The sequence below is a fragment of the Tachysurus vachellii genome, chromosome 12 (genome assembly GCF_030014155.1).
Source record: "Tachysurus vachellii isolate PV-2020 chromosome 12, HZAU_Pvac_v1, whole genome shotgun sequence".
Lineage (NCBI taxonomy): Eukaryota > Metazoa > Chordata > Actinopteri > Siluriformes > Bagridae > Tachysurus > Tachysurus vachellii.
Window position 1 is genome coordinate 21,710,095 of NC_083471.1, and position 24,670 is coordinate 21,734,764.

Sequence of the window (24,670 nt, forward strand, 5' to 3'; positions counted from 1 at the left end):
TTGAATGATGGATTCATATTTGGTTACAACCCCTTTATGTAAAAACAAAAAAGGCAAAAAATAAAATAAAATTCACAAAAGAAATAATACACTACAGTATATGGACAAATGTCTGTGGATACCTGACCATCACAAGCATTTATATTTGTGGCATTTGGCAGACATCTTAATCCAGAGCAACTTACTGTACATTTATCTAATTTATATAGCTGAGCTACTGAGGATCTTGTTAAGGGCCCAGGAGTGGTAGCTTGGTGGACCTGGGATTCGAGCTCATGACCAGCAGTTAACCAACACGCTAACCACTACTCACCACGCTAACCACTACTCACTCGCTAACCTGCTACCTCCCCATCCCTCCTTGTTGCTTGCCAAACATCCTAAACAATGGGCATTAATATGGAGTTGGTCTGCCTTTTGTGGTTTTAATAACCTCAACTCTTCAGTAAAGGCTTTTTACTTGAGTTTGTAGCACGGCTACAAATGGGGATTTGCCTATTTAGCCACAAGAGCATTAGTGAGCTTGGGCACTGATGTTGGACAAGAAGGCGAACCCAGTTCTTCCCAAAGGTGTACAGTTGGGTTTAGGTCAGGACACTGAAGCTTTTCTACGCCAAATTTTGCAAAACCGGAATCTTGCTTGTGCCTGGGGCATCATCATGCTTAAACAAGTTTAAGTTAGGCTTGTTATTTCCAGTGAAGATAAATCATACTGCTCCAGAATAAAAAGACTTTTTCCAACATTTACAACATTTGAGAAGGAATAGAACACATACGGGTGTGATGGTCAGATGTTTACAAAAAAGTTTTGGCCAGATAATGTAGCTATAGGCTAAGGAAGTGTAGCCTTAAGTTTCCTAAACACTATGAATGTATGAAGTTATGTAGTAAATATGCTCAAATCTTTAAGGACAGAGGAAGGTGAAGTGCAAGAAGTTTAAACACACATGGGGAGATAAGCAAGTTATGCAACGTGATGCAAAGTATTCCAATAAAGCAGAAAGCACAGAATTAATTCACTGGTCATGAAACATTATTATTTAGTACCAGTTTACCAGCACATCTGAAGGACATGTGATAAATCTCAATCTTGTTTCCAATTTCACTATATTATTACTGGTGTTTTTATGACCCAGCTGCCTAGTTAGATTTCTTACCACTTTAACCAGATGAACTCTCTCTCACTCACTCATGTTCTACCGCTTATCCGAACTACCTCGGGTCACGGGGAGCCTGTGCCTATCTCAGGCGTCATTGGGCATCAAGGCAGGATACACCCTGGACGGAGTGCTAACCCATCACAGGGCACACACACTCTCATTCACTCACGCAATCACACACTAGGGACAATTTTCCAGAGATGCCAATCAACCTACCATGCATGTCTTTGGACCAGGGGAGGAAACCGGAGAACCTGGAGGAAACCCCCGAGGCACGGGGAGAACATGCAAACTCCACACACACAAGGTGGAAGCGGGAACCCCGACCCTGGAGGTGTGAGGCGAACGTGCTAACCACTAAGCCACCGTGCCCCACCCCAGATGAACTAATTTGCTCAATTTCTTCTTTATATTGAACGCAACCCGACCCGCTATAACGTTAAACAAAGATAAAGATAAAAGAAGTTGCCTAAAGACAATATGAGTGGAGGAAAAAGACCTCACCGAGAACAGACTAGAGAACTGTAGAACAAATTGAGAAAGAGAAGTAAAAGCTAATAATGATAAAAACAGTATGTTGAAAGAACTATAAAGCTAGAGGGGAAAAAAGGACATCTTCTGCTTTCCTAGACTCAGAGACTGTTGTAAAAGAATGAGGAAGTGAAAATGATAACGTATTAGTTTGCATTTAATTTAATGTCCCAACACAATGCTTCTGCTGTATTACCTTTTCATTTAGAACCAAGAAGTCTAGCCAGTACAGTTTTAGTGTAAACTGCGTGGTTCAAGTCGAAGCTTATTCATGCGTGACCTTTAACTACGCCTTAATTCTTTTTAGCTTGACAGGGGGTTGTCAATCAAACCTGCTTATTTGAATATTAGGCCACACCCAGGGAGTTCTTTGATTGGGTGGATTAGTAGGTTTTTAGAGTTTGTTATTTTGTCACTGTTTAATTGTCACTGTCACATTCGGTCTTAGACTATTTTAATATTTGACATAATGTATGTATTAAACTTCTTAAAGCAAGCTGATTTGGCTCACAATCTTGACAATATAGACTGATCTATAGTCTAAAGGGGCTTTATTTTTGTATAATATAAAGTCTAAACAGAGCATGATTTGCATGGAAAATTGGTAATGTGAGTGCTATCGTGTGGACCATAAAGCTCTGTAGTCTGTAATCTCGAATGCCAAACGTAGAGGTTCTTGCGCTGTAAAGAACAAAATTGATGTAGTTAGAGTTCACTTTGGCATCACTCTACTGTGCATAATAGCACTAAAAAAATATGGTGAGTCATCTTTTATTCTGTTCTTTTATGTTCTCTATGCACGTCGTGGTGACGTTAACAGAACACAAATGCACAGGGGTTTAATAGAATCAAGAGAGTCTGAAACCAGACCAACACTGCAGGGCACCAGGAACTATCACAGAAGGATTCGTTCCCTGTGTAAATACCACAATAACAAAGAAGTAAAATGCATTGTATGTTCTCACTCTCTCTCACTCTTTTTCTACCGCTTATCCGAACTACCTCGGGTCACGGGGAGCCTGTGCCTATCTCAGGCGTCATCGGGCATAAAGGCAGGATACACTCTGGACAGAGTGCATTGTATGTTGTTATAGAAAAATATTCAGTGCTGGGATGATGGGACTTTCTGAAGATTTTTCTGTGGATACACACCTTACAGCAGTGCCTCTGACTTTGGACGGATTCTCAAGTGCTGGCACTAGAAACTCCTTCCAGAAATGCAAAATACTAAACATCTCTTGAAATCTAGTGATAACAGTTACTATAGAAACATATTAGTACAAGTACATTGCTATAAACCTTATAGAAAGGGAATCAACAAGAATTCAACAGGTGTCATTTTCTTTAGAAAGCTCATGTCGTTGTTTCAGGCTCCACATATGGTCATCCAAGGATGCTTGCCAAAAAGTGAGCTCGATCTCCGTCACGCCAGACCGAGTCACTGCCGGCTCGTGTCTGCCTGATCCAGAGGGAGGAGGGAAAAAAACGAGTGAGAGAGAGAACAGATCTTTATTGTCCTGCCACTAACACAATAAAACATCTATTACACCAGCACAATGCCAGTTTAATTGCAGCCAGTCAGAGTAAAACTTCTGCTGAAAGGAAGAGAGCATGCGAGGTGAAGACAGAAAGTGGTGAGGATAAATGACACTTTGCGTGAAGCTCTTAATAATTGATCCCTTCATCCAGAATCTGCGCTACGCAGCCTGCAGATACTTTCTCATGGGGAAAAACGCCAAAAAGCCTGCACTTCTAAAGACTGCCAATGTTTCCCTGGGTATTTCACTAGGGCGATGCTGCTTGGCAGTTCCAGCCTACCAATTAGCCATTAGACTGAGCTTTTCGTTTTATTCTCAGAGAGAAATTTAGCTGGGACTCTTAGGCTACATTGCTTGCCATAAAATACTTCCATCACACTCATGTTTATGCCCAGGGCTGTGTTTGAGTTGTGTGCAATGGGATACCAATCATGATCATCTCCGCCTCTCTTCTCTTATCTCTTGTTCATCAGACCAGACAGTCATTCACATCGGGAGATCTTTGTATCAAACCAGCAGATAGTGTTTTTCAGTCGATTTTTATTGGTGATACAGTGAAAAGTACAGTGAAAAATGATGCAGTTTGTAGTGATACATCCATTAGGTTTCATTAGGACTGTATAATATCAACTGTACACTTTTCTGGCAACCAGCTTCAGGATCTCCAGCAAACCGCCCTCATTTACAGAGTGATTTGATACGTTTCCATCTTTGCTAATGGTTAGATGAATCTAGATCGGCTTCCTGAGTATTTGGACAGACTGGGCCATATTGCCATAAAAGCTACATTTATTACAGCCTGGCTAATGATGTTCGTGTGGTGATGTGATGTCTGTTCCTATTAACAAAAACAGAGTACATATCCCCTTTTACCCTGGCTGGCCTGTACATAGCTACTGTCATAAAAGCTTCAGCTTAGGCTGGGTAATATGAAAAAGATTGCTCTTATGAACATTTGAGCTAAACCTGAGAACAAAAGTAAATATAGTGCTGTGTATTCAGTTCAGTTTTTTTTTGTAGAGCGCTTTTCACGAAGTCTCAAAGCAGCTTTACAGAAGTATAGAAACGGAATAAAAAAAAAAAAGACGTTTAAATGACGCTATTGTCGCTGTCAGGCGGAATCCTCGTATCTCCAAAACCGTTATTTTTCAGGAAATTAAAAAAACGCCGTACCTTATCTGCAGTGCACAGGTTTTAGTCCGCGTTGCAGTGGATTGTCTTGTGCTAAATCCCTGTCCTCAGACGAGCACCAGAACTAGCGGGGGTCAAGATTTTTTTTTCTTTGAGCCCAGTGTTTTGAAGACATTTACCTCAGAAGACGCGTTGATTCGTTGCGACTCTTCTTGAGGAGAAATATGCCGTGAAGCTCTCCCGCAGAGTGAGGAAGAGGTGGACAGTTGAAGTGTCCGATGGAGTTATGAGATTTGCGCTCAAGCTATTTTCAAGACTTTAGATTGGTTAATAACTTGTAAAAATAAGAGACCCACGTGGGGACTGACCAATAGCATCGATATGTGAAAAAATATGAAACTGACCAAATTTGGACATACGAGGTTTCGACCCGACAGCGACGATATATCTCTGACATCTGTCCCTAATAGCAAGCCATTGGCAAGATGATATGAGGAAGAACCCTTGAGAGGATCCAGTCTCAAAAGGGAACCTTATTCTCATTTGGGTGAACCAAACAGAAGGCAGGGTTTTCGATGACCTGCTGCTTTTGTGTCAAACAAAATTGTTTTCTCCAGAGTGGCTGTTATAGGAGAGCTGGACGCACAGGATTATGGGATACATAAGATGATTAACAATATCTGTATTCAGACTTCATAAATCAACCAGATAAAGGTATATCAGCAGGCAGCTTTTATATTAACATTCAATTTTGACTTGATTGGATGCCATCCATTCTATGAATATAGCTTGAACAGGATGAATTCAGATGTATTTAAATCATAAGCAATAAAATAGATTTGTTCTTCAGAGAAGCAGTAACATTAAAGATGTTGATGTGATTATATTTTCATAAATTATTTCAAAATGTTAGTGTTAGTAAAGATTTCTGTCTTTTGATGCCTTTTGATTACTGTCTCAGGATCATTGCCAGCTTTATGTCATTACGAGTAGATATCTCTGCCTATTCTTATAGACAAGATGCTTAGGAGATGGGAAACTTTTGTGAGGTGTTTGTGAGGTGTTTGGCAGTGTTTTGTTTTCTTTTGACCTTTATCTAAGTGTGAAACATGGTGTGAAAGAGAAATCAGGCCATGCAGGGCTGGACCATTTCCTTCCTTCCTGAACACAACCTTGTCCTCTTAGATGGCCTTGACTTTGGCCCTGAGACAGGGATTATCTTCCCATCGCTCAGAAGGAGAGAGGAAAGAGAGAGTGTGAGATCAGGTTAAACACACCGGAAGGGCTGATTGTGTTTGGTGTGTGTGTGTGTGTGTGTGGTGTGTGTGTGTTTGAGCAAACATGTAGAAGTCCTTTGGTCTGATGAGATCAAAATTGATCTATATGACCTTGGAACAAAGTGTAGCACTTGATGAAGAACACCTTTGCATGCCATAGCATTATGTTATGAGGATGGTTCCCATCAGCAGGGACTGGGAAACTGGACTGGAGTGAAATGAAGGTAAAATGGATTAAAACCAAATAAAGGCCAATCCTAGACGAAAATCTGCTTCATTAAGTCATAGATTTCCAACAGGACAAAAACCCTAACAATACCAGCAAAGATAGATTGAAGTGGTTCAAGACTTCAAAACTGCTGTTGAACAAGGTCCAGTCTTCATCCAGAGTTGAGCAATTTTGCCAAGAAGAAAGAGAAAAATATCAGGATCCCGATGTGCAAAGCTGATAGACATATTCCAGACATTTTGGAGCTGAATTGCTGCCAAAAGTGATTTTATTAAGTAACCGAAACAAACAAATGCCACTTTTTTGTTTACTTAAAAGAATGTTTTACATATTCAAATATTAGATATATTGCAAAATACGTAACAGCTAAGTTCATTTCAGCTCCTGGATGTAACAACATAAAACGTAGAAACGTTCAAGGGAGGCAAATACTTATGTATGTCACTGTATGGAAAGAGAGAGAGAGAGAGAGAGAGAGATACAGAGGGGAGGGCAATAGACAAGAGAAAGTGAATGACAGGAAAATGGGTCAGAGTGAATGAGCAAGAAATAGAGAAAATAGAGAAAGAAAAAGCAAAGAAGAATGAGGAGTGACAGGGAGAGAAACATGGAGACTAAAAGACTTTCTCCTTGCCTTGTTTTTGGTATAGCTCATGTACCCTTCAGATAATAGGCACATACATCTACACAAACACACACACACACACACACACACACACACACACACACACGCACACACACACACACACACAGGAGTGTGTGGCACAAATTTTCCATGCCCTTGTCTCACTCATGCTCGTCTGTCTCTCCATGTTATCTGTCTGTGTCTCTGTTTTACCCATATGTCTCTCTTTGTCCTCTGTGTCATGTCTATCAGTTTGTGCTGACTGTTCCTTACCAATACTTGTCTGTCTCTCTCCAGTGGCCGTCTGTCTCCGATTCTCTCTCACTGATACCGGTCTACTTGTATCTACTTGTATTTCTTAACAATCTTTATTTCTTCAATTGTCTCACTGCCATTTTGGTTTCTGACAGTTTACGCTGTCTAACGCTATCTTATGCTCTCTGTCTGCTTATTCTTTTTGCCTCCTTCAGCTGATTACCAGGACCTTCATCTGAGCTCCTTCTCTAATTAAGTAGGCAGTGACTAAGCCTGCATTGTTTGTGTCCCTGCTAAGGCGGGCAACAAATTGATTTCGCTGTGTGAAGGCGGAACAGCAGGGTGTGTGTCTCTGGATTCTGTCAGTCATCATCATTGTTCTTTCTCTGTTTGTCCCTTTCCTACACAATATCTCAGTCATGTTGCAGTGGTAGAGGTGATAGAACATATGCGGTTAAGATTTTGACATATGAAGGTTTTCGGACCTCTGAACAAAGCCTTTATTCTCAGTGGTTCAGTTTAACGATTGAATTGGACTGACTTGTACGTGTCAGTAAGCTTCTGACAACTGAACACATGGCTGATGTCTATTCAGCCTTTCATACAGCAATGTAGTATTAATGTACCTCAATTACCTTGTGAAATCTCACAAGAATGTTGGCACTGATGGGAACTATAACTATTATAAGTATTAAATATAGACTACGCTATGTGTGGTAGAATAGTGCAATGGTAAAGTGTCAGTTAAAAAAACACCAGGGTTGTTGGTTCACAATGCTCGAATCATAGAGGATGTATGGAAAAGTGCCAGTGGTACCATTATGTTATTAGTTCTTATCAGCAGGAATTCCAAAACTGGTCTGGTGTGAAATGTCGGGTAAATGTGGATAAAATGGTTGAAACAATCTAAATTGCGATTTAAAATAACAATTTGAGGAGTCTCAAAGCGCACGTCTTACTCCATTCTCTGCTCAACAGCGCCCCAAATGGATGAAACAAAATAAAGGCCAATTCTAGAATAAAACCCGTTTCAGTCTGGCAGAGATTTCCAACAGGACAACAACCCTAAAAAACCAAGTAATGGTAATGTGTCAGTTATAAAACTCAAGCGTTGTTGGTTCACGACGCTCGAGTCATGTTGGATGTATGGAAAGTAATTGTGTATTTTACTAAGTTCAAGGTTCACACGATTTAATCATGTTAATTCAACATACATTTTTTTTTACTGTAGTCAAAACAGTAGCTAGTGACCTTTTCTTGAGGGTGTAAACATTAGAATCTCAGCATGAGCAGCAGTTTTCTGAGGAACCACGTGTTCGTTTTCAACCTTCCTGCTGTGGTCGAATGGAGATAAGCTGGTTGGCGGGTGGGAATTGGCAGGCGACTAGGTTTATGGTCACAACCCGGAATCAATTTTCCTCTTGCTATCTTTTGCACTGTGGGAAGATGCTTCACCTTGAGGCTGTTATTGCTATAGTGCTGCACCTGCTTCACTGGAATGGTTATTCAGCCACCTGTTTATTCTTAAAACCCAGCCTCTCTTTTCTCTTCTTTCTCATCTGCTGCTTCTCTTTCCTTCCCCTTGTTTATATTAGTTCAGGTGTTTCATATATATTAGCCCATTCCACACTTGTCTAGCATAACTACTATGGCTGACAGGGGGGAGTCGTGGCCTAATGGTTAGAGAGTTTGACTCCTAACCTTAAGGTTGTGGGTTCGAGTCTCAGGCCGGCAATACCACGACTGAGGTACCCTTGAGCAAGGCACCGTACTTAGCCGTACGTCACTTTCACTATCTTTTAAAAATAAATAGGAGAGTAAGAGATAGAGCTGTATATTATTTAGACTTTTCCCTGTGATCCAGTGTTTATGTTTTCATCGATAGAGACTTGAAAGCACTGTTGTACGTCGCTCTGGATAAGGGCGTCTGCAGCAGATGTCGATATGTCGTAAATGTCGATATGCAGCAGATCTCTTGCTCAGTGTGCAATGTGCTTTTCATGACTCTTGGCTGATCAGCACTTGTTTGTTTTGTGTCCTCACTTATGTCACTTAACAAATTTGTTCCAAATTAGAGTCTGTTTGTACAAAAGGCTGGAAGAGAGCCGAGCGAGCGTGTTTACTGCATGCGGGTTCACCCAATCCTGCTTCAGTGAACGGGTCTTGCTGAGCAGCCGTGCCCAGTCGCCATCCTGACTGGCAGCTCCTATTGAGATAGGATCAGTGTTATTAGGTCTTAATACACCATATTATCATATTTCCGAGGAGCGTGCGAGTGTGAAATGGCAAAGTGGCCACTGTGACAGGAATGATGGATAGGGAAGGTATGGCCTGAGGGCAAAAACAGGAAATGGAGGAGACGATAAACTGTTAGGGATATTGTGAGGACTGTAAATGAATGAAATCATCAAGTCTTGGTTTTTGAAGTTTTTCTTGACATCTCAAAGGCAGAATGCGTATGTATGATCGTTTCTCTGTAGTCCTGACAGCATAGTAAAAAAAAGACAGCTGGCTGGTACAAGAAGAATGACTGATGCCCACCTCCCATCTGTTGTGACACTAGATAATTTATTCTTGTTTAATCATCCATGTTTGGTTTCCTTGTCTGCTATCTGCTTTTATTATTTACTGAGAATATAATAAACAACTGGCAACTGTTGTAGTATCTATACCAAGTTTCAGCTCTTCTGGGGAACAAAATATGTTCAAGTTAACTGTGTTATACAATCTCTCTAACGAGTCCTCTAATCAACCCCATTGTTTCAACAAACTTGCTTGATACAGCTCATTTAGGGGGAATCCTTGAAAGAGGCCCAAGCAATGTCTTGACTCTCCTGGATTTCTAAGCTTCTCAACCTTACAGCAGTTCTGTGTAGGGGGGCACGGTGGCTTAGTGGTTAGCACGTTTGCCTCACACCTCCAGGGTTGGGGGTTCGATTCCCGCCTCTGCCTTGTGTGTGTGGAGTTTGCATGTTCTCCACGTGCCTCGGGGGTTTCCTCCGGGTACTACGGTTTCCTCCCCCGGTCCAAAGACATGCATGGTAGGTTGATTGGCATCTCTGGAAAATTGTCCCTAGTGTGTGATTGCGTGAGTGAATGAGAGTGTGTGTGTGCCCTGTGATGGGTTGGCACTCCGTCCAGGGTGTATCCTGCCTTGATGCCCGATGACGCCTGAGATAGTTCGGATAAGCGGTAGAAAATGAGTGAGTGAGAGTGAGTTCTGTGGAGGAATCTAATTTCTGCCACCTGTATAAGTTATAAGAGACTGCATTCTTTTGATGATCCTGTACGTGATCTTAGACTTCACTACCACAACCCTGAGCTCACTATCACCAGTTCCAGCTCTTCCTGGGAATCACCAGATGTTCCCAAGTCAACCATGAGATGTAACCTCTCCAGGATGTCCTTGGTCATCCGAGTAAAACGGGCTTGATACAGCTCTGGTAAGAGCATACCAGGGGTTGTAAGGAGCCTGAGAAATCTCCCAACTTCCCGTATATTTCTGAGATTCTCAACTATTCATGAAAGTTAAGCTCAGGAGTTCTGTGTAGGAAATTTCTGCTCCCTGAGTTAAACAAGACCCTATTCTGTTGGTGATACCACTGGTGAACTTTGACTACACCACCACAAACCAGTACAGCAACTGAAACAGTGTTGCTACTGAACCAACACAGCAGTAGACCTTTTCAGAATCTACAAAATATAGGTAAGTGTACTGGATTAACAGGACTCATGACCTCTCATAATATTGGGGAACAGTAAAGAGCTTGTCCACTGTACTAAAAGCACCGCCCTAGGTCTCTAAGCAAAGAATTTTATGTATGGCCCTTCCTGAGGTGAATAGTTTCACATCTTATGGCCACCTGAAAGCCGTTTTTTCCTGGCTTCACAATCTGATTTGGAAGACTTCCCTCTTCATCTTTAAGACTTACATCATCACTGGTGTCCATCAGCATGATCCAAGGGTTACCACCATGAAAGGCACCGCCAACGTCCTTGTTACTGGTGTCCGTCTGCACGATCCAAGGTTTTCTGCCATGACAGACACCTACAGCTTCTTGCAGATCCCTCTATGATTTTGAGTGTTTATGCAGTCTTGTAATGCTGACATGAACAACCAGGTTATACCAGGCAAATTACACAAATATTTTCTCTTGTGTGGATCGACTAGCCAGAGCTTTTTTTTTTATGTTCAAACCTTTTTGAATTGTACTTATTAGTCTTTTATCAGTAGGCTTAACAGATTTTCATTTGTAGTTTCCTTCAATAAAACACTAATTTAGAGTCCTGTGTGGATCTGTTGGTGGCAAGTTAATAGGTTCTTAGTCGATTTGGTGAGGCATTTGCTTAATACTTTTTTACTGTGTTATTACCATTTTGTAAATATTGTTTTTGTGGCAGAAATAGTGTTCAAAACTTGTGTAAGTGTTCAGAAACATTTCAATTGCACTTTATGCATTTATATTGCAATGTGTTATGCTATTCTTAGTGTGGACATGCAATAGTTCGTTAGACAGCAAAGTTAGTGGAATTTCAGTGCTAGGAGGGTTGCATCATGAAGGGTATATACGTAGAATAAAAACTGTGGCAGATAACAAGCACGTGATCTGCTTTTGCGACCCATAACAACAATTAGAGAATTATCATAGCCAGTAAATCTGTATTTCACTGGAATTGATTCATTTTCCAATCTCATCTGCTAATGTATTTTATGCTATAATATATGTGATTGATTAACAACACGACATAAACCCAGGACAGACATTGATTTAAAGCAGAGAGACGTCACAATCTGGACAATTCGCATGACTCTGGTGGCTTGATTGTTTTTCTACAGAGTGTTCTTTTAAATTTTAAAAGGATTATTGAGATCATGTTGAACTTAAAACAGTGATATTGGAGCAATGACCTGTTTTCACACTTCAATCTCTACCTATCTGTTTATCAATCTGTCCAACCATCTATCTGTTCTTTCATCCGTCCCTAAATCCACTCAATATATGCAAAGCAGTATCCCATGTGTGACTTCACAAGGGCATTCAAATTTAAACATATTCATGTCAGTGTCTGCTCCCAGTAGCCCTGTAGCTGTGACTCCTGCTTTCATGTGCTTTTTATAGATAATAGGTTCACATATAATGACACTTTATTCACACTCATTACAGCCAGATGAATTAGTCACTGAAAGAATACGTAGGTTAATTAACCTTTAAGTTAGATGACTCATTTTTCTAATGCTGCCATCTGCATAACTGGGCTCTAGACCCTCTAGATACACAAGTAGATCCAAACGCCTGTTGCAGTTATATTTCTACATGCACTATAACGGCAGTTTCATGATGAAAACAGGGACTGTATGTACAGTAGGTAGCCCAAAGCATTTTACCTACTCATAAACACTTAATAATGATGATCTTGTTATGTTCAGTGTTTGCTTGGTTAACGTTTTTCATATAATTGCTAATTGAGTCCCACCTGAGCATTGCTGGAGTTCTACACGGCAGACCGAGGAAAAAAACAGTTAGTGTTGAAATGTGATGGCCCTCCTATGTGTACCAACTCTCTCTGGGTCCGTTGCACAACACTGCTAATGATCGGAGAATGTGTCACCAAGCTTGGGAAAAGAATGCATGTGGGAATCTGCATGAGAAGGAATCATGAGGTCTGGTCCCTCAGAAAGTGCTGAGCTCAGTGGCTTCGATAAACAAGCTCTAACGTTATACATCATGTGAAGTGTTCAAGGTTTTTGGTGATGTAATGATTTTATCATCCCTACATGGTAGTGCTGTCAGGAAAACAGGATGCAAATGCAGGTCAGTTTTTTAGGAACAGCTTGAGAAGAAAACGCCAACCAACAAGCGTAGGTCAGTCGCTATCAGGACGATGCCGGATAAATCTAGATCAAACAGGCAGGCTCGATAACGTCATGGACACAAAAGAACCAAATGAGTACTTTGCAAATACAAACTGAAACATAGATGCAGTGCTGAACAGAACATATGAATTCAACACAATTAAAAACAATGATAAGGATGCTGGGAAGGTGTGTCCGGTACTGCCATGTTCGTAAGCTTTGGTGAGCCGTTTGAATCTTCAACTCCGGTCTCCATCTTGGCTGTAACAAGGTGGTCTGACATGTTAAGTTTATTATAGCTAAAAAAACTGTAGATACTGTATATGTAGACTGCAATACTTATCAGCTTTTTCTCTGCAGCGTCAAGCATGCATCAGCAGTTCATGACCCGCACCCATCCGGTTACGACATCCGTATTATCCGACCCTTTAAATTCCCATTCATTGAGCCGCTGCGATTTAAACTCCCTCCTCCAACCTCAACTCCACCTCGTGCTCGTGTACCACAACGTTTACGTTATAAATCTTCATCACATATAACAGTTCTGCTGTTATACCGGGGTCTATTTTATTTTCTAGTCGCTGCTCTCCCCGCTCTGTCCACGCATGCACACAGACGGGTGCGTGGATTTTTGCACAGAACAGAACCATACCGCCAACACTAACTGTATGCATATCATCTAATAAATCCTCATTTGACAAAGTGGTCCTGACTGAACTATATTACTAAGCATATTGGTAATCCTTTGGGAAGCTAGCGCTCATGTTTACTGATTTTACTGATATTATTAAAAGATTCCTGAGTTCCTGTAAAAGTTGCCTTTCCAACGTTGATGTTACTGGAAGATGGCAAAGCAAACATTTGTGATGTTTACACATTTACATCAATTGGTGACCTCTGTGTATCACTGCGTGACTGAAACAGGAGCATGACATTGCGTTTGAAGCGTAACTCATCGCGGTAGTGGTGAAAGTGATACTTTAATCACCTGAGACTGATGAGACTGACAGATAGATGAGAGCGAACAAACAGATTAGGTTGCAGACAAGACATATCGAGAGCTATAACACCCTTTGTCTTATTCTGTTGGTCTACCATTTGCATTGACACGGTGTCATCGTTACACATTTCGCCTTATCTTCCTAATCACCATTTTGTGCCTGATCATCTTTCTAATCATGTAGGAGCTGAAGAAGTAGAAGCAGAGAAAATGTCTGTGTCTGTATTTTCTGGTGGAAGATAAAAAGAATCCCCAGAGCTCAGACTTTCCAGTAATTCATGCTTTGATGACTTTCCTGTACAGAAGGTCTCGAGGGCTGTGATGTGCTATGATTGCTGCTGATTAAAAGTGGTGGAGGCACCAAGCAGAGAGATCAAAGTCTGTTTTAGAAGATTTTAGAGCTTCTTTTTTTTGTTTAGAGAAGAGATTGTGGATTTGCAGTAATAGTGCATTGTGGCACTGCCATCCAGTAATGCAGAACTGTCTCAGGTTTCAAACTGTTGTAGGAAGATTATGAGTTTGAATCCCCACGACAACACAGTCGCACTGTGTTGCAATCGCAAAATTAGCTGGGTCTCTAAATACATTAAAATAGTAGTCAATGTAACAAACCCCAATTTAATACTGCACTTAATTAAACAAATAAAATAAACAGTGCATATGTGAAAACACCATAAGGGACTATAATTGGCTCTCTGCTGTTGATGGTATCTAATATGAAGGACAGGGTAGTGTTCTCCTCTGAATATGTTGCGCCTCAATTTTAAACCTGGATACCAATGAATTTATTTTTAAATTGCTGTAGGAACATTTAGTTCACCTTTAACTCAGACCATATAATAGAATTACACACATAAATAGCATCAATTACAAAAATAATGGGATAATTTGGTTGACCTACTCATTTCATATTAATATTAATTAAAGAAAAATAAAACATTTTCATACATTTAAGACATGTGAACATTAACTGATACTCTTGGCATGTTTATATATTGTGCTTTCGCTGCATGATTGACTACGTGAATCATCATAACTGAATAAATATTCAAGTGTATACCTCATTATAAAATATAGAATAATTCGAGTCACGTTTCAAAAAAGAATTGAAATAAAATTAAAGCAAAAATAAAAATCCAATAATAAGAAATAAAATGTTATCTGCTGTACTACGACTGGGTGATACGGCTGAAAACTGTATCACGATATCAGTGTTTCATATCGGTCGATATCGATAATTATTGATATTTTTTATGACCCATTTAAAATAAGGACCAGGAGAAAAATATATTACATTTAAACATATTTATTTTAAACTTAACCTTCCTCTGATCATCATCCCCTCAGTTATTAAGACAGAAATGTCAACAAGCAGGAAAACTCAAATAATTAAAATGTAAACATAAGTCTAAAGTCACAATGAAGACTTAACAATTATCTCTTAACATTTAAGGTGCAAAATGAAAGAAAATGTAAGAAATGCTTAATAAAGTGTAATAAAATAGTGCAAAGTGTTAAATATAAACAGAGAAACCTGAGAATTTAGTGCAAGTTTAGAGCTATTGCATAATTTGCAGACAACATTGGTCTGACTATGGTCAGACTTATAATATCCAAAAAACTGCCATACTGGCGAGCTGACTTTTCGTCCTTTATTTACAGTTTCCTCGCTTACTGCGGTGCTCATTTTCGCTTATCAGTCGCCGGTTACTGAAGAGGAATCCAGCACCAGCACGAGACAACGATATGGCGCAACCAGACTTGATACTGTCACACGATTGGCTGTTAGCGTGTCACTACTTATGTTGCTAGGTTACCAGTGAGCGAGTGCCTTTGTTAATGCAACCAAACGTGCTTCGGAACCTCTGTTTTCTTCCGCCGAAGAATAAAAAATATCGAACGTTTTATCGAGCACATTTTTTATTGATATCGATCACGTGTCTATCGCGATACATATCGTTATCGTTTTATCGCCCAGCCCTATGCTATACAATAAAGTGGGAAGCTGTACAAGGTAAAATAAATGGGAAAATTTGTTGCTGGAATGCAATGACATGAATGAATATCAATATGAATGAAATGAAGTGTGTGCAGTGGAGTTAAAGTGAAGTGAGCTGGGCAAATAGTCCAAAGTGATGTCCAAAAGACTGACTGAGGTAATGGGTTGTGGGTTTTATGTTATTCTTACGTTATTCTTATGTTATCTCAGTTTGTGATGGCAGGAGAAAAATCTGAATAACAGACTGTTGCCCACATTCATTAAAAAACCCTGAGGAATATTGAAATCCATGCTGTTTTATTGTTTATTGTGTCTATAACTTGTAATCTTTAACTTTATATTGTTGTCATGGATTTATAGGTTACATACCACACACACACACACACACACACACACACACACACATACACACACACATACACATACACACACACAAACACACACACACACATACACACACATACACACACACATACACACACACATACATACACACATACACACACACACACACACACACACATACACACACACATACACACACATACACACACATACACATACACACACACATACACATATACACACACACATACTGTACACACACATACACACACACAAACATACACACACACATACACACACACACACACACACACATATAGATAGATACATGTAGATAGATAGATAGATAGATAGATAGATATTAATATTTATATATGTTTGCTGGGGTGTAAATTCGAGGGAAACCCTGAGAGAAATCACTCACTAGTTATTTACGGGATGAAGAAGAACTCAATGCAGGCCGAGTCCTTTGGGAGCCGCTGACCTGCAATACAGCATGCGCATGACTTACAGTACACAGCCGCACGTCATTGACAACCAGCTATAATCACAAACACACACACACAGACACACACACAGCACTGGATAAATCTACGATTTCATTTATAGTTTCAGTTTATATACCGTGCTACAATGTGATCATGAATGCAAAGTGGCATTTTCAGCTCCTGTTGATGCTCCTATTGGATTACAGTGTTTCCACCCATTAGGGTCTTCCTGGGAGGAAGCAGCAGGAAAACATCAATAGGTTGTTTTTTTTTTTGGTGGTTCTATAAAATCTATAAAAACTCTATATCTTCCAGAGCATACAGTATACTGAACCTTGCACAGCATTCACATCTCCTCCGACAGCATTCACATCCTTTAAGATTGTGATTTCACTGTAAAGTAAACTCTTCAAAGTTGAATTATTCCCTGGTTGTTAATAGATTTGGATTTTTAATATTAAACTCAATCATTAGTTAATTTGCCGAATCCCACGAGTAACAAAAGTGTCTAAAATTTTGATTTCAGTTTGAGTCGTTAACTCATGGTTACTATAAACAGCAAACCTTCATTAAAATATCTTTCATGGAAATATCTGTTTTTATAAACATGGAGATAAGATATGTGTGAATCAAAGTTCTATTAAAGCCAGCAGTCGTACAATACTGATACACCTACCGTATTTGGTGTATGCAGGATAATGTTTAAAGCATATTGATATTTTGTACTGACACAATGATATCATCTTCATATGAGAAACATGTAAACGCTCATATCATCATGACTTATCTAATGTTTAACCGCACGACGAATTAAAATACAAATGACTATGTCAGGAATAAAACACAGCGAGTGTGCTGGTTATAGGAGAATAATAGAACAAGAAAATAATCAGATCTGCTTTCACCAGAAAACCTAATAATTTTCCTATCTCTTTAAGTCTAGTGTTTCACTCCTTGTCATCTTTGCCACAGCAATTTGCCATTAATTCTCATTTATATTTATTGAAGTCAGACTGATTATTTTGTTGGGGAATATCAGCAAAACTCTTTTTTTTCCTTCTCTTGAAGTTAAATTATATGTTATACACCTAGAAACCTCAAAGCCCCGTGTCCTGAAGATGCTGCAGTGTCTGTAAAGTTAAAGCTTTTCCTCTGTCTGTTACTAAGCAACAGCACTGAAAACTAGAAATCCCACAATATCAACAATTAGAAGGTTTCACTACTGTTTAATTGAAGTGTAGATGTGGTAGCCTAGGGGTTGTGGTGTTGGACTACTGAGCAGAAGGTTTTGAGCTTGAATCCCATGTCCACAAAGCATCCATCGCTGGGCCCCTGATCAAGGCCCTTAACCCACAATTGCTCAGTTGTATAAAATGAGATTAAATGTTAGACGCTCTGAATAAGGGCATCTGCAAAATACTGGAAATGTCAGTGTTAGTTCTTAAGAACTTCTGTTTTTAAATTAGTTTAATTGAAGTGATACAGTTTTATTAAACAAAGCTGGGAACATGTTAATCATCATATTAATCATACATACATTTTTTTTCATATGGTTTTATTTCAGACTCTGGATCATGATCTGATCTTCAGCTGTGTTTGTTTACAGCTTCTGTGTTTAACTTGCTTGGTTTTGGCCTTGAACTTTAATATATCTTTGTCAATACTGTGTGTGTGTATGTGTGTGTGTGTGTGTGTGTGTGTGTGTGCGTGTGCGTGTGTATGTGGCACTACCTCTGCTCTCTGCCTAAAAGATAGAGTATTAAACAGACAGCCTACACTTAGATGCATTGGTCCACCTATAAATAATGAAAGCTCAGTCTCCGACATGCAAATTCAGCAGAAGGAAAACAGAGGAGGCATTATCACCCCCAGTGACTCCAACGCACGAGAAATGTAATATTCAAATCAAACATTTCTCTTTGCCCTTTCCACAACTTTGAAATCAATAAGCTTTAAGAATTTTTAAAAGACACAAGCGTTCTCTTGTGTGTTTATTCGCTGTTTTCTGCTCGTGCTCTTACAACTGAAGCTTTGTGTAGTTTGTCAGACGTGTCTTTGTGTACCGGGAGGGAAGCATGCAGAAAAGCCTCTTGTTTATCATGACCTTGAGAGACACCGAGATGGAATGATAGAATGATCGTGAAGAGACAGACGCGATGGAGGAAGAGAAGAGGAAAAACTTTGAAACTAACTTCTATTTTCTCTGTATTATTTTTCTCTTCTTTCCTTTTTATCACAAAACGTACTGCGGTAGATAAAACTGGGGTGTTGTGTCAGTTAAAATAAAGATGAAAACACTTGAGGGTGTTCTGTTATTGGAAAATAATCAACAACATAACGGTGTTGTGTGGCCTACTCAGTTTTTTGGCTGCACAGCAAGAATTTTTGGCGGAACAGAAAAGTACCTGCTCGAATGTGCAATGTGGGTGTTTTGTGTTTCCTTTAGAGATTCAGAGTTGCAGCTTATCCAAAGTATCAACCTAATTTTACTTAAAGCTATCATTATCATCATCATCATCTCTACACCTCCTCCGCCCTCTATGAGAGAACGCTGCAGTGACAAATATAGGCCTAGCTCTGTGTAAAAAAAAACAACAACAAGCCAACACTGAGATATATGGATTTTTGTTTTGTATCTATTTTTGTTGTGTGGGAAAAAAAACTGAGATTACATCACAAGTATTGAAGGAAAAATCCACCAAAATCACTAAGGACATCCCAAATATTTTGACTGAAGCATATTTCAATCAGTATAAACAAGCGAATTATTTTCTGGCCGCAAGTTGAAGAAAAAAAAAAAACGAGTCGGCACTCTGTTGGCTTTCAGGGTGAGACTTGTGTTTTTCCTCTGTTGATAACCTTACACAGAATTTTAGTGGTCGATAAGATTAACACCTTAAAATTTTAGCTTCTTACGAACAAGCACTTGGGGCAGCTCAGAGAGCAGAAATGGGTTTGATGTCACTGTTTAATTTGAAGAAATTAACACTTGTGTAAAAAAAACCTAACTGTTTTTGCTTTTTCAGAGCTTCTCTGCAAAGTAATAATTGCCCCTAGTAGGCTAGATAAAGGAGAAATACTTAAAAAACCTACAAATTCTTAAAGCTCAGAGTGTCTACTTTCATATGAGCTTCATACCTGTATTAAGCACCACTGTGGAGTGAGACATGATAAAGACATTCGATGCTGAACACAGACACAACAAAAAAGATGCAAATCAACCATCAAATTACATTTCTTGGCCTCTGATAAAAAAAAAAAAAAAAGGTTAGATATTTTTTCAGGGTAGATTATTCCTTTAAGTGCCACTGTTACCCTGTTACACTAACGCTCACGTAGAGCATGTGTTCAGCATTATAATGTGAAACTCTATATTAACTCTTTAAAGCATGCAGTAATGGTGGAGCATGTTCTTGACAATGACAACGTAAGCATATATTTGCACACTTTATCCAACTCACTCGCTCAGATAAGCCACCTGCTGCATTGTGTGTGTGTGTGTGTATATGTGTGTATATATGTGTGTGTATGTGCTCACCCTCCACCTCTATGCCTGTGTAACAGGACACTGTTTTGTGTAACAGCTTCAGGCCATTTGGCTGCGGAAGACTGCATATTTGGCAGCAGACGTTGGCTGTCTGGTCTAGTAGGTAACCTTCGTGGCAACCAGAGGATTTATCGGCTCAAACGAATTGACTCTGTTGACCTACAAAATGATTCACTGTTTAATTTACCTATTTTTTTTTTCTTTTCAAAAAATTTCAGTCATAAAATTAAAACCACTGACAGGTGACGTGAATAACATTGGTACTACATGTCAAAGGGTGGGCAGCAAGTGAGGAGTCATCAAAAATCTGACAGATGTCTGGTTGACTTTATGGTAATGGCAGGGTCTCATTTACCAGGAAAATGCTGCCTGACACACTGCAAAAATGATTCAAGAATGGTTTAAGGAACATGACAAAAATGTGTTGACTTGGCCTTCAAATTCCCAAGATCCCAATCCAATCAAGCGTCTGTGGGATGTACTAGACAAACAAGACTGATCTCTGGAGGTTTAACTTCACAACTTACAACAGGAACCTTATAGAATCTGCGACTAATGTTTTGTTATGTTTTGCATTATACCACAGCACACCTTCAGCAGTCTTGAGAAGTCCATGCCTCAAGGAGTCAGAGCTGTTTTGGTGGCACAAGTGGGAGCTTAGACAACATTAGGCAGGTGGTTCAAAATTTATGGCTGATCAGAGTAAATATAATTGCTGTTCCAGAGTGGATGAATTATACATTTATGACCTATCCCACTGGAGAAGTGAAAGACAGTCTTTGCTTTGTGACATTGCACATTATTATGCTGGAGGTAGCCATTATAAGATAAATGAAACCATTATCAGATAAAATGTGGCCATAAAGGGATACACAATTATGGTCCTAAAGGGTCAGCAACAATACTCAGAAAGGATGTGGAAGTCTTACAACATTCATTTGATATCAATGCGCCAACAGGCACAACACATTTTACAGATGCCCTTATCCAGAGTGACTTACATTTTCTCTCATTTCTTTTAATACAACTAACCAATTGAGGGTTAAGGGCCTTGCTCAGGGGCCGAGCAGTGGCAGCTTGGTAGACATAGGAATCAAACTCACAACCTTCCGAATGGTAGCACAACACCTTAACCACTAGGCTACCACATCCCCACAATACAGGTTGGGTTCATGAACTGAAAATCAAATCTGACCTTACCATCTGCATGTTGCAGCAGAAATGAAAAGAGTGGCTCCTGATCTGGTCTTCTGCTGTTGATGTGTTGTTCAGGTGTTGTGTTGAGTTGAGATGCTTTTCTGCTTTATACGCTTGCAAAGAGTGCTTATTGAGTTGCTGGGAGTGCCAAAACTTTTGAAATTTAATACTGTTTTTTAATATATTTAAGTTATACTTATTTGGATATTTTTTGTGGTTCTAATGTTGTTTTGTTTATGAATGTATGTTGGAAGTACAAATGTGTTAATATTATATTATACTACAGTATTTGCCGTTATAGTATAACCACTCACACCACTGTAGTGCAAACTGAAGAAACTGGTGCATGACAATCCATAATAATAATAATAATAATAATAATAATAAAAATAATAAAAATAATAATACTAATAATAATAACTAGATTTGTAAAGTTCATCATGACAAACTTTGATGTTGGCTTTGACGAGGCAAGTATTCGCAAAGGCCGGTGCTTTTTGGAGGCGAGTGGACATAAGGGTAAGTGTTACTTTTGGAGGCAAGTGGACAGAAAGATAGGGTGCCAAAACATTTGGAGGCAAGTGGAGACGAGCATGTGACGTCATCCGAATACTCCTGAGGCTGACGAGTATTCCCCTCATTGGGCTGAGTGTTTTGATATATCACATGCCCATGTTGTGCAAATTTTTTTATTTTCACGTGACATCACATGACATCACGTGACGTCATCAGAATACACGTGAGGACGTTCCCCTCATTGTTCTGAGTGTTTTCATATGTCACATGTCCATGTTGTAAAAAGTTTTTTGATTTTGCATATTTTGGGGGCGGGACTGCGGCACAACCAGAAGGCCAGTAGGTACACCAATTTAAAACTTTGTTCAGAGTCTCACCCTAAAGGAGTTTGGTGTAGATAGTTCGAAAGCTTGTCGAGTTATAAACCTCCAAATTTTATAATGGGAGTCTATGGGAAAAAAGGCCATTTTGAGACCCGGTACCGGAAGTACCGGTACTCGGATCGCTTAGAAAAGTAATAGCAACAAACTTCAGAACAGCATCTACAACATCTCCATATTTGGTGCATGTGGCTCGAAAGGCCGCATTAAATTTTATAAATTTTTGTCTAAGCTTAAATAGGAAAACAGAATGTTGGCTTCTACAAAGCCAACATACAGTAATAATGGAAGCATGTTAATACATGGTAGTAGAAGCATCTGTGAGTCCTAGCCGAATACCCCTTTATATGGCATTTTTATATCTCAAGTCATTAGGGATATTTATAAAAAATCTTTTTTAAATTTATGAAATAGTATTTTTTTATAGACGAGAGTCCCCACAAAGTTGTAATAGAACTTTTAATCTGACCATTATATTAAGAAGGTCTTATAAAGACATTTCATATCCTGCTTTGTCTGGATCATGTGTAAGTGCTAGCATGATATTAGCAAGTTAGCAAGCAAAAAGCTTACTAGTGTAGCCAGTACACTGATGTGTTAACTGTATCTAATGTTCAGGTTTACAGAAATTCCCTTTAATGTACTTTGTATTAACAGTATAGGATTTGCTTAGGCTGTCTACACTAACGCAGTTACAACGTTACAACATGCAAACACGGTTAGACAAAAAGCTGCCTGACAAGCTACTGTATATTCACTGCTTTGTGTGTTTGTGTGTGTTTTCAGTGGGTGCTGGCGTTTGAGATCTTCATCCCTCTAGTCCTTTTCTTTATTTTGCTGGGTCTGAGGCAGAAAAAACCAGCCATCCCTGTGAAAGAAGGTAAGACGGATCCAACAGAAGAAAAAAAGTGGTTTAAAAAGAAATTAAAATTTTTCCACTTCACATGTAATCGATCAGCCAAGACATGTTTCCAAAACAAAACAAAAAACATTTTTTTCACCGAACAGTTCCTTTTTCCACAGAACTAGCAGGACAACTAAATGGTGAGAAAGCATTAGCATATGGCACCCATCACTCCCAACACTCCCAGTATACCTCTGACAGCAGTCAGTAACAGTGCTGGTGCTGTGAGTCCAACAGTAGATCCTGGACAAAGCTCATCTCTGATTTTGTGATGAATACGTTGAATTTAGCTGTTGATGGATATTAGCTATTTATGTTACTGTCTTTTTGTATGTGGCCACGCAGCATTATTGGGCAACTTTGCTAATCCACCGTCGATTGCAAAGATGTTTGGGCTTCTGCGCAGTGAACAGTCGTGTTGTTTCTCAGAGAACGTCCTCATTAATTTCACCATAGTGTCCTTATTTTGTTTCTGATGCAGAACAAAATCAAACACCATTTTTTTTGTCTTTTTTGTTTCTTTCTATCATCTGTCCTTTTTTCTCTCTCTCTCTCTCTCTCTCTCTCCCACTTTTTCTCTCTGTATTCTTCTTACTTTTTTCCATGGTACATATTCACTGCATGCTGGACCAGTGTGTAAGTCTAAGTATTGTTTTTTTATTCAGTGTTTCTCATTTTATGAAATTTCTGTGTGCCATTCCATCTTTGCTGCATAGCCTCTCCGTTTCCTAATTCCATGTGTGTCATGGTTGTGGGCTCTAATGTGTGTAGCGGTGCACGTCTGTGTCTGTTTGTGTGAGTGAGTGTGTGTGTGTGTTTGAGTGTGAATCGCTTACCTGAGTGGAATGTGCTGCAGATCCTGTTTCTTCTGTCAGTGTGAAGTTAATGAAAGCAAGGACCATATTACAGAACCGGACACTGAGCAGACATCAGCACACACTCACTACAGTTTCATATATAATGTATTAATGTATTCATGAACGGATGAGATAATGAATGAAAGGTTCAGAGAGGTTTAATGTCTGCAGATGTCTTTGTGTACAATAACATGTCAGCATTAATACTTATTTCCAACACTACTACTTTTACAAAGATAATATGTTAAAGGAAAAGTTTGGTTTTGAAAATTCAAACTGACAGAGTTATCCTTTTACCCCAAATGAATTAAGACAGACATGTATTGCTGTGGGGGACACGGTGGCTTAGTGGTTAGCACGTTGGGGGACACGGGCGTTCGATTCCCGCCTCTGCCTTGTGTGTGTGGAGTTTGCATGTTCTCCCCGTGCCTCGGGGGTTTCCTCCGGGTATTCCGGTTTCCTCCCCCGGTCCAAAGACATGCATGGTAGGTTGATTGGCATCTCTGGAAAATTGTCCGTAGTGTGTGATTGCGTGAGTGTATGAGAGTGTGTGTGCCCTGCAATGGGTTGGCACTCCGTCCAGGGTGTATCCTGCCTTGATGCCCGATGACGCCTGAGGTAGGCACAGGCTCCCCGTGACCCGAGGTAGTTTGGATAAACGCTAGAAAATGAATGAATGAATGTGTATTGCTGCATTAGTCTTTGAAACGTCACTTTAAAATTTAAAAAAGCAGCCCCTGAAAAACCTTGGGGTAAGTGGGAAATTGTTAACATTGATTTTTTTTGGCCAAACTACTCCTTTAAAGGTTAAATCTTAATCTCTTCTCACACACTGCT

The 24,670-nt window shown here is 39.6% G+C and overlaps 1 protein-coding gene across 1 annotated transcript in view; it reads left to right on the forward strand.

The window, feature by feature from the left end:
• abca2 (ATP-binding cassette, sub-family A (ABC1), member 2) overlaps positions 1–24,670 on the forward strand; it is a 79,199-nt gene that overhangs the window by 12,643 nt on the left and 41,886 nt on the right. Inside the window, exons 2-3 of the mRNA XM_060883943.1 lie at positions 22,859–22,952; positions 23,610–23,612. Coding sequence (XP_060739926.1) covers positions 22,859–22,952; positions 23,610–23,612 — 97 coding nt within the window. The remainder of the gene's footprint in view (positions 1–22,858; positions 22,953–23,609; positions 23,613–24,670) is intronic.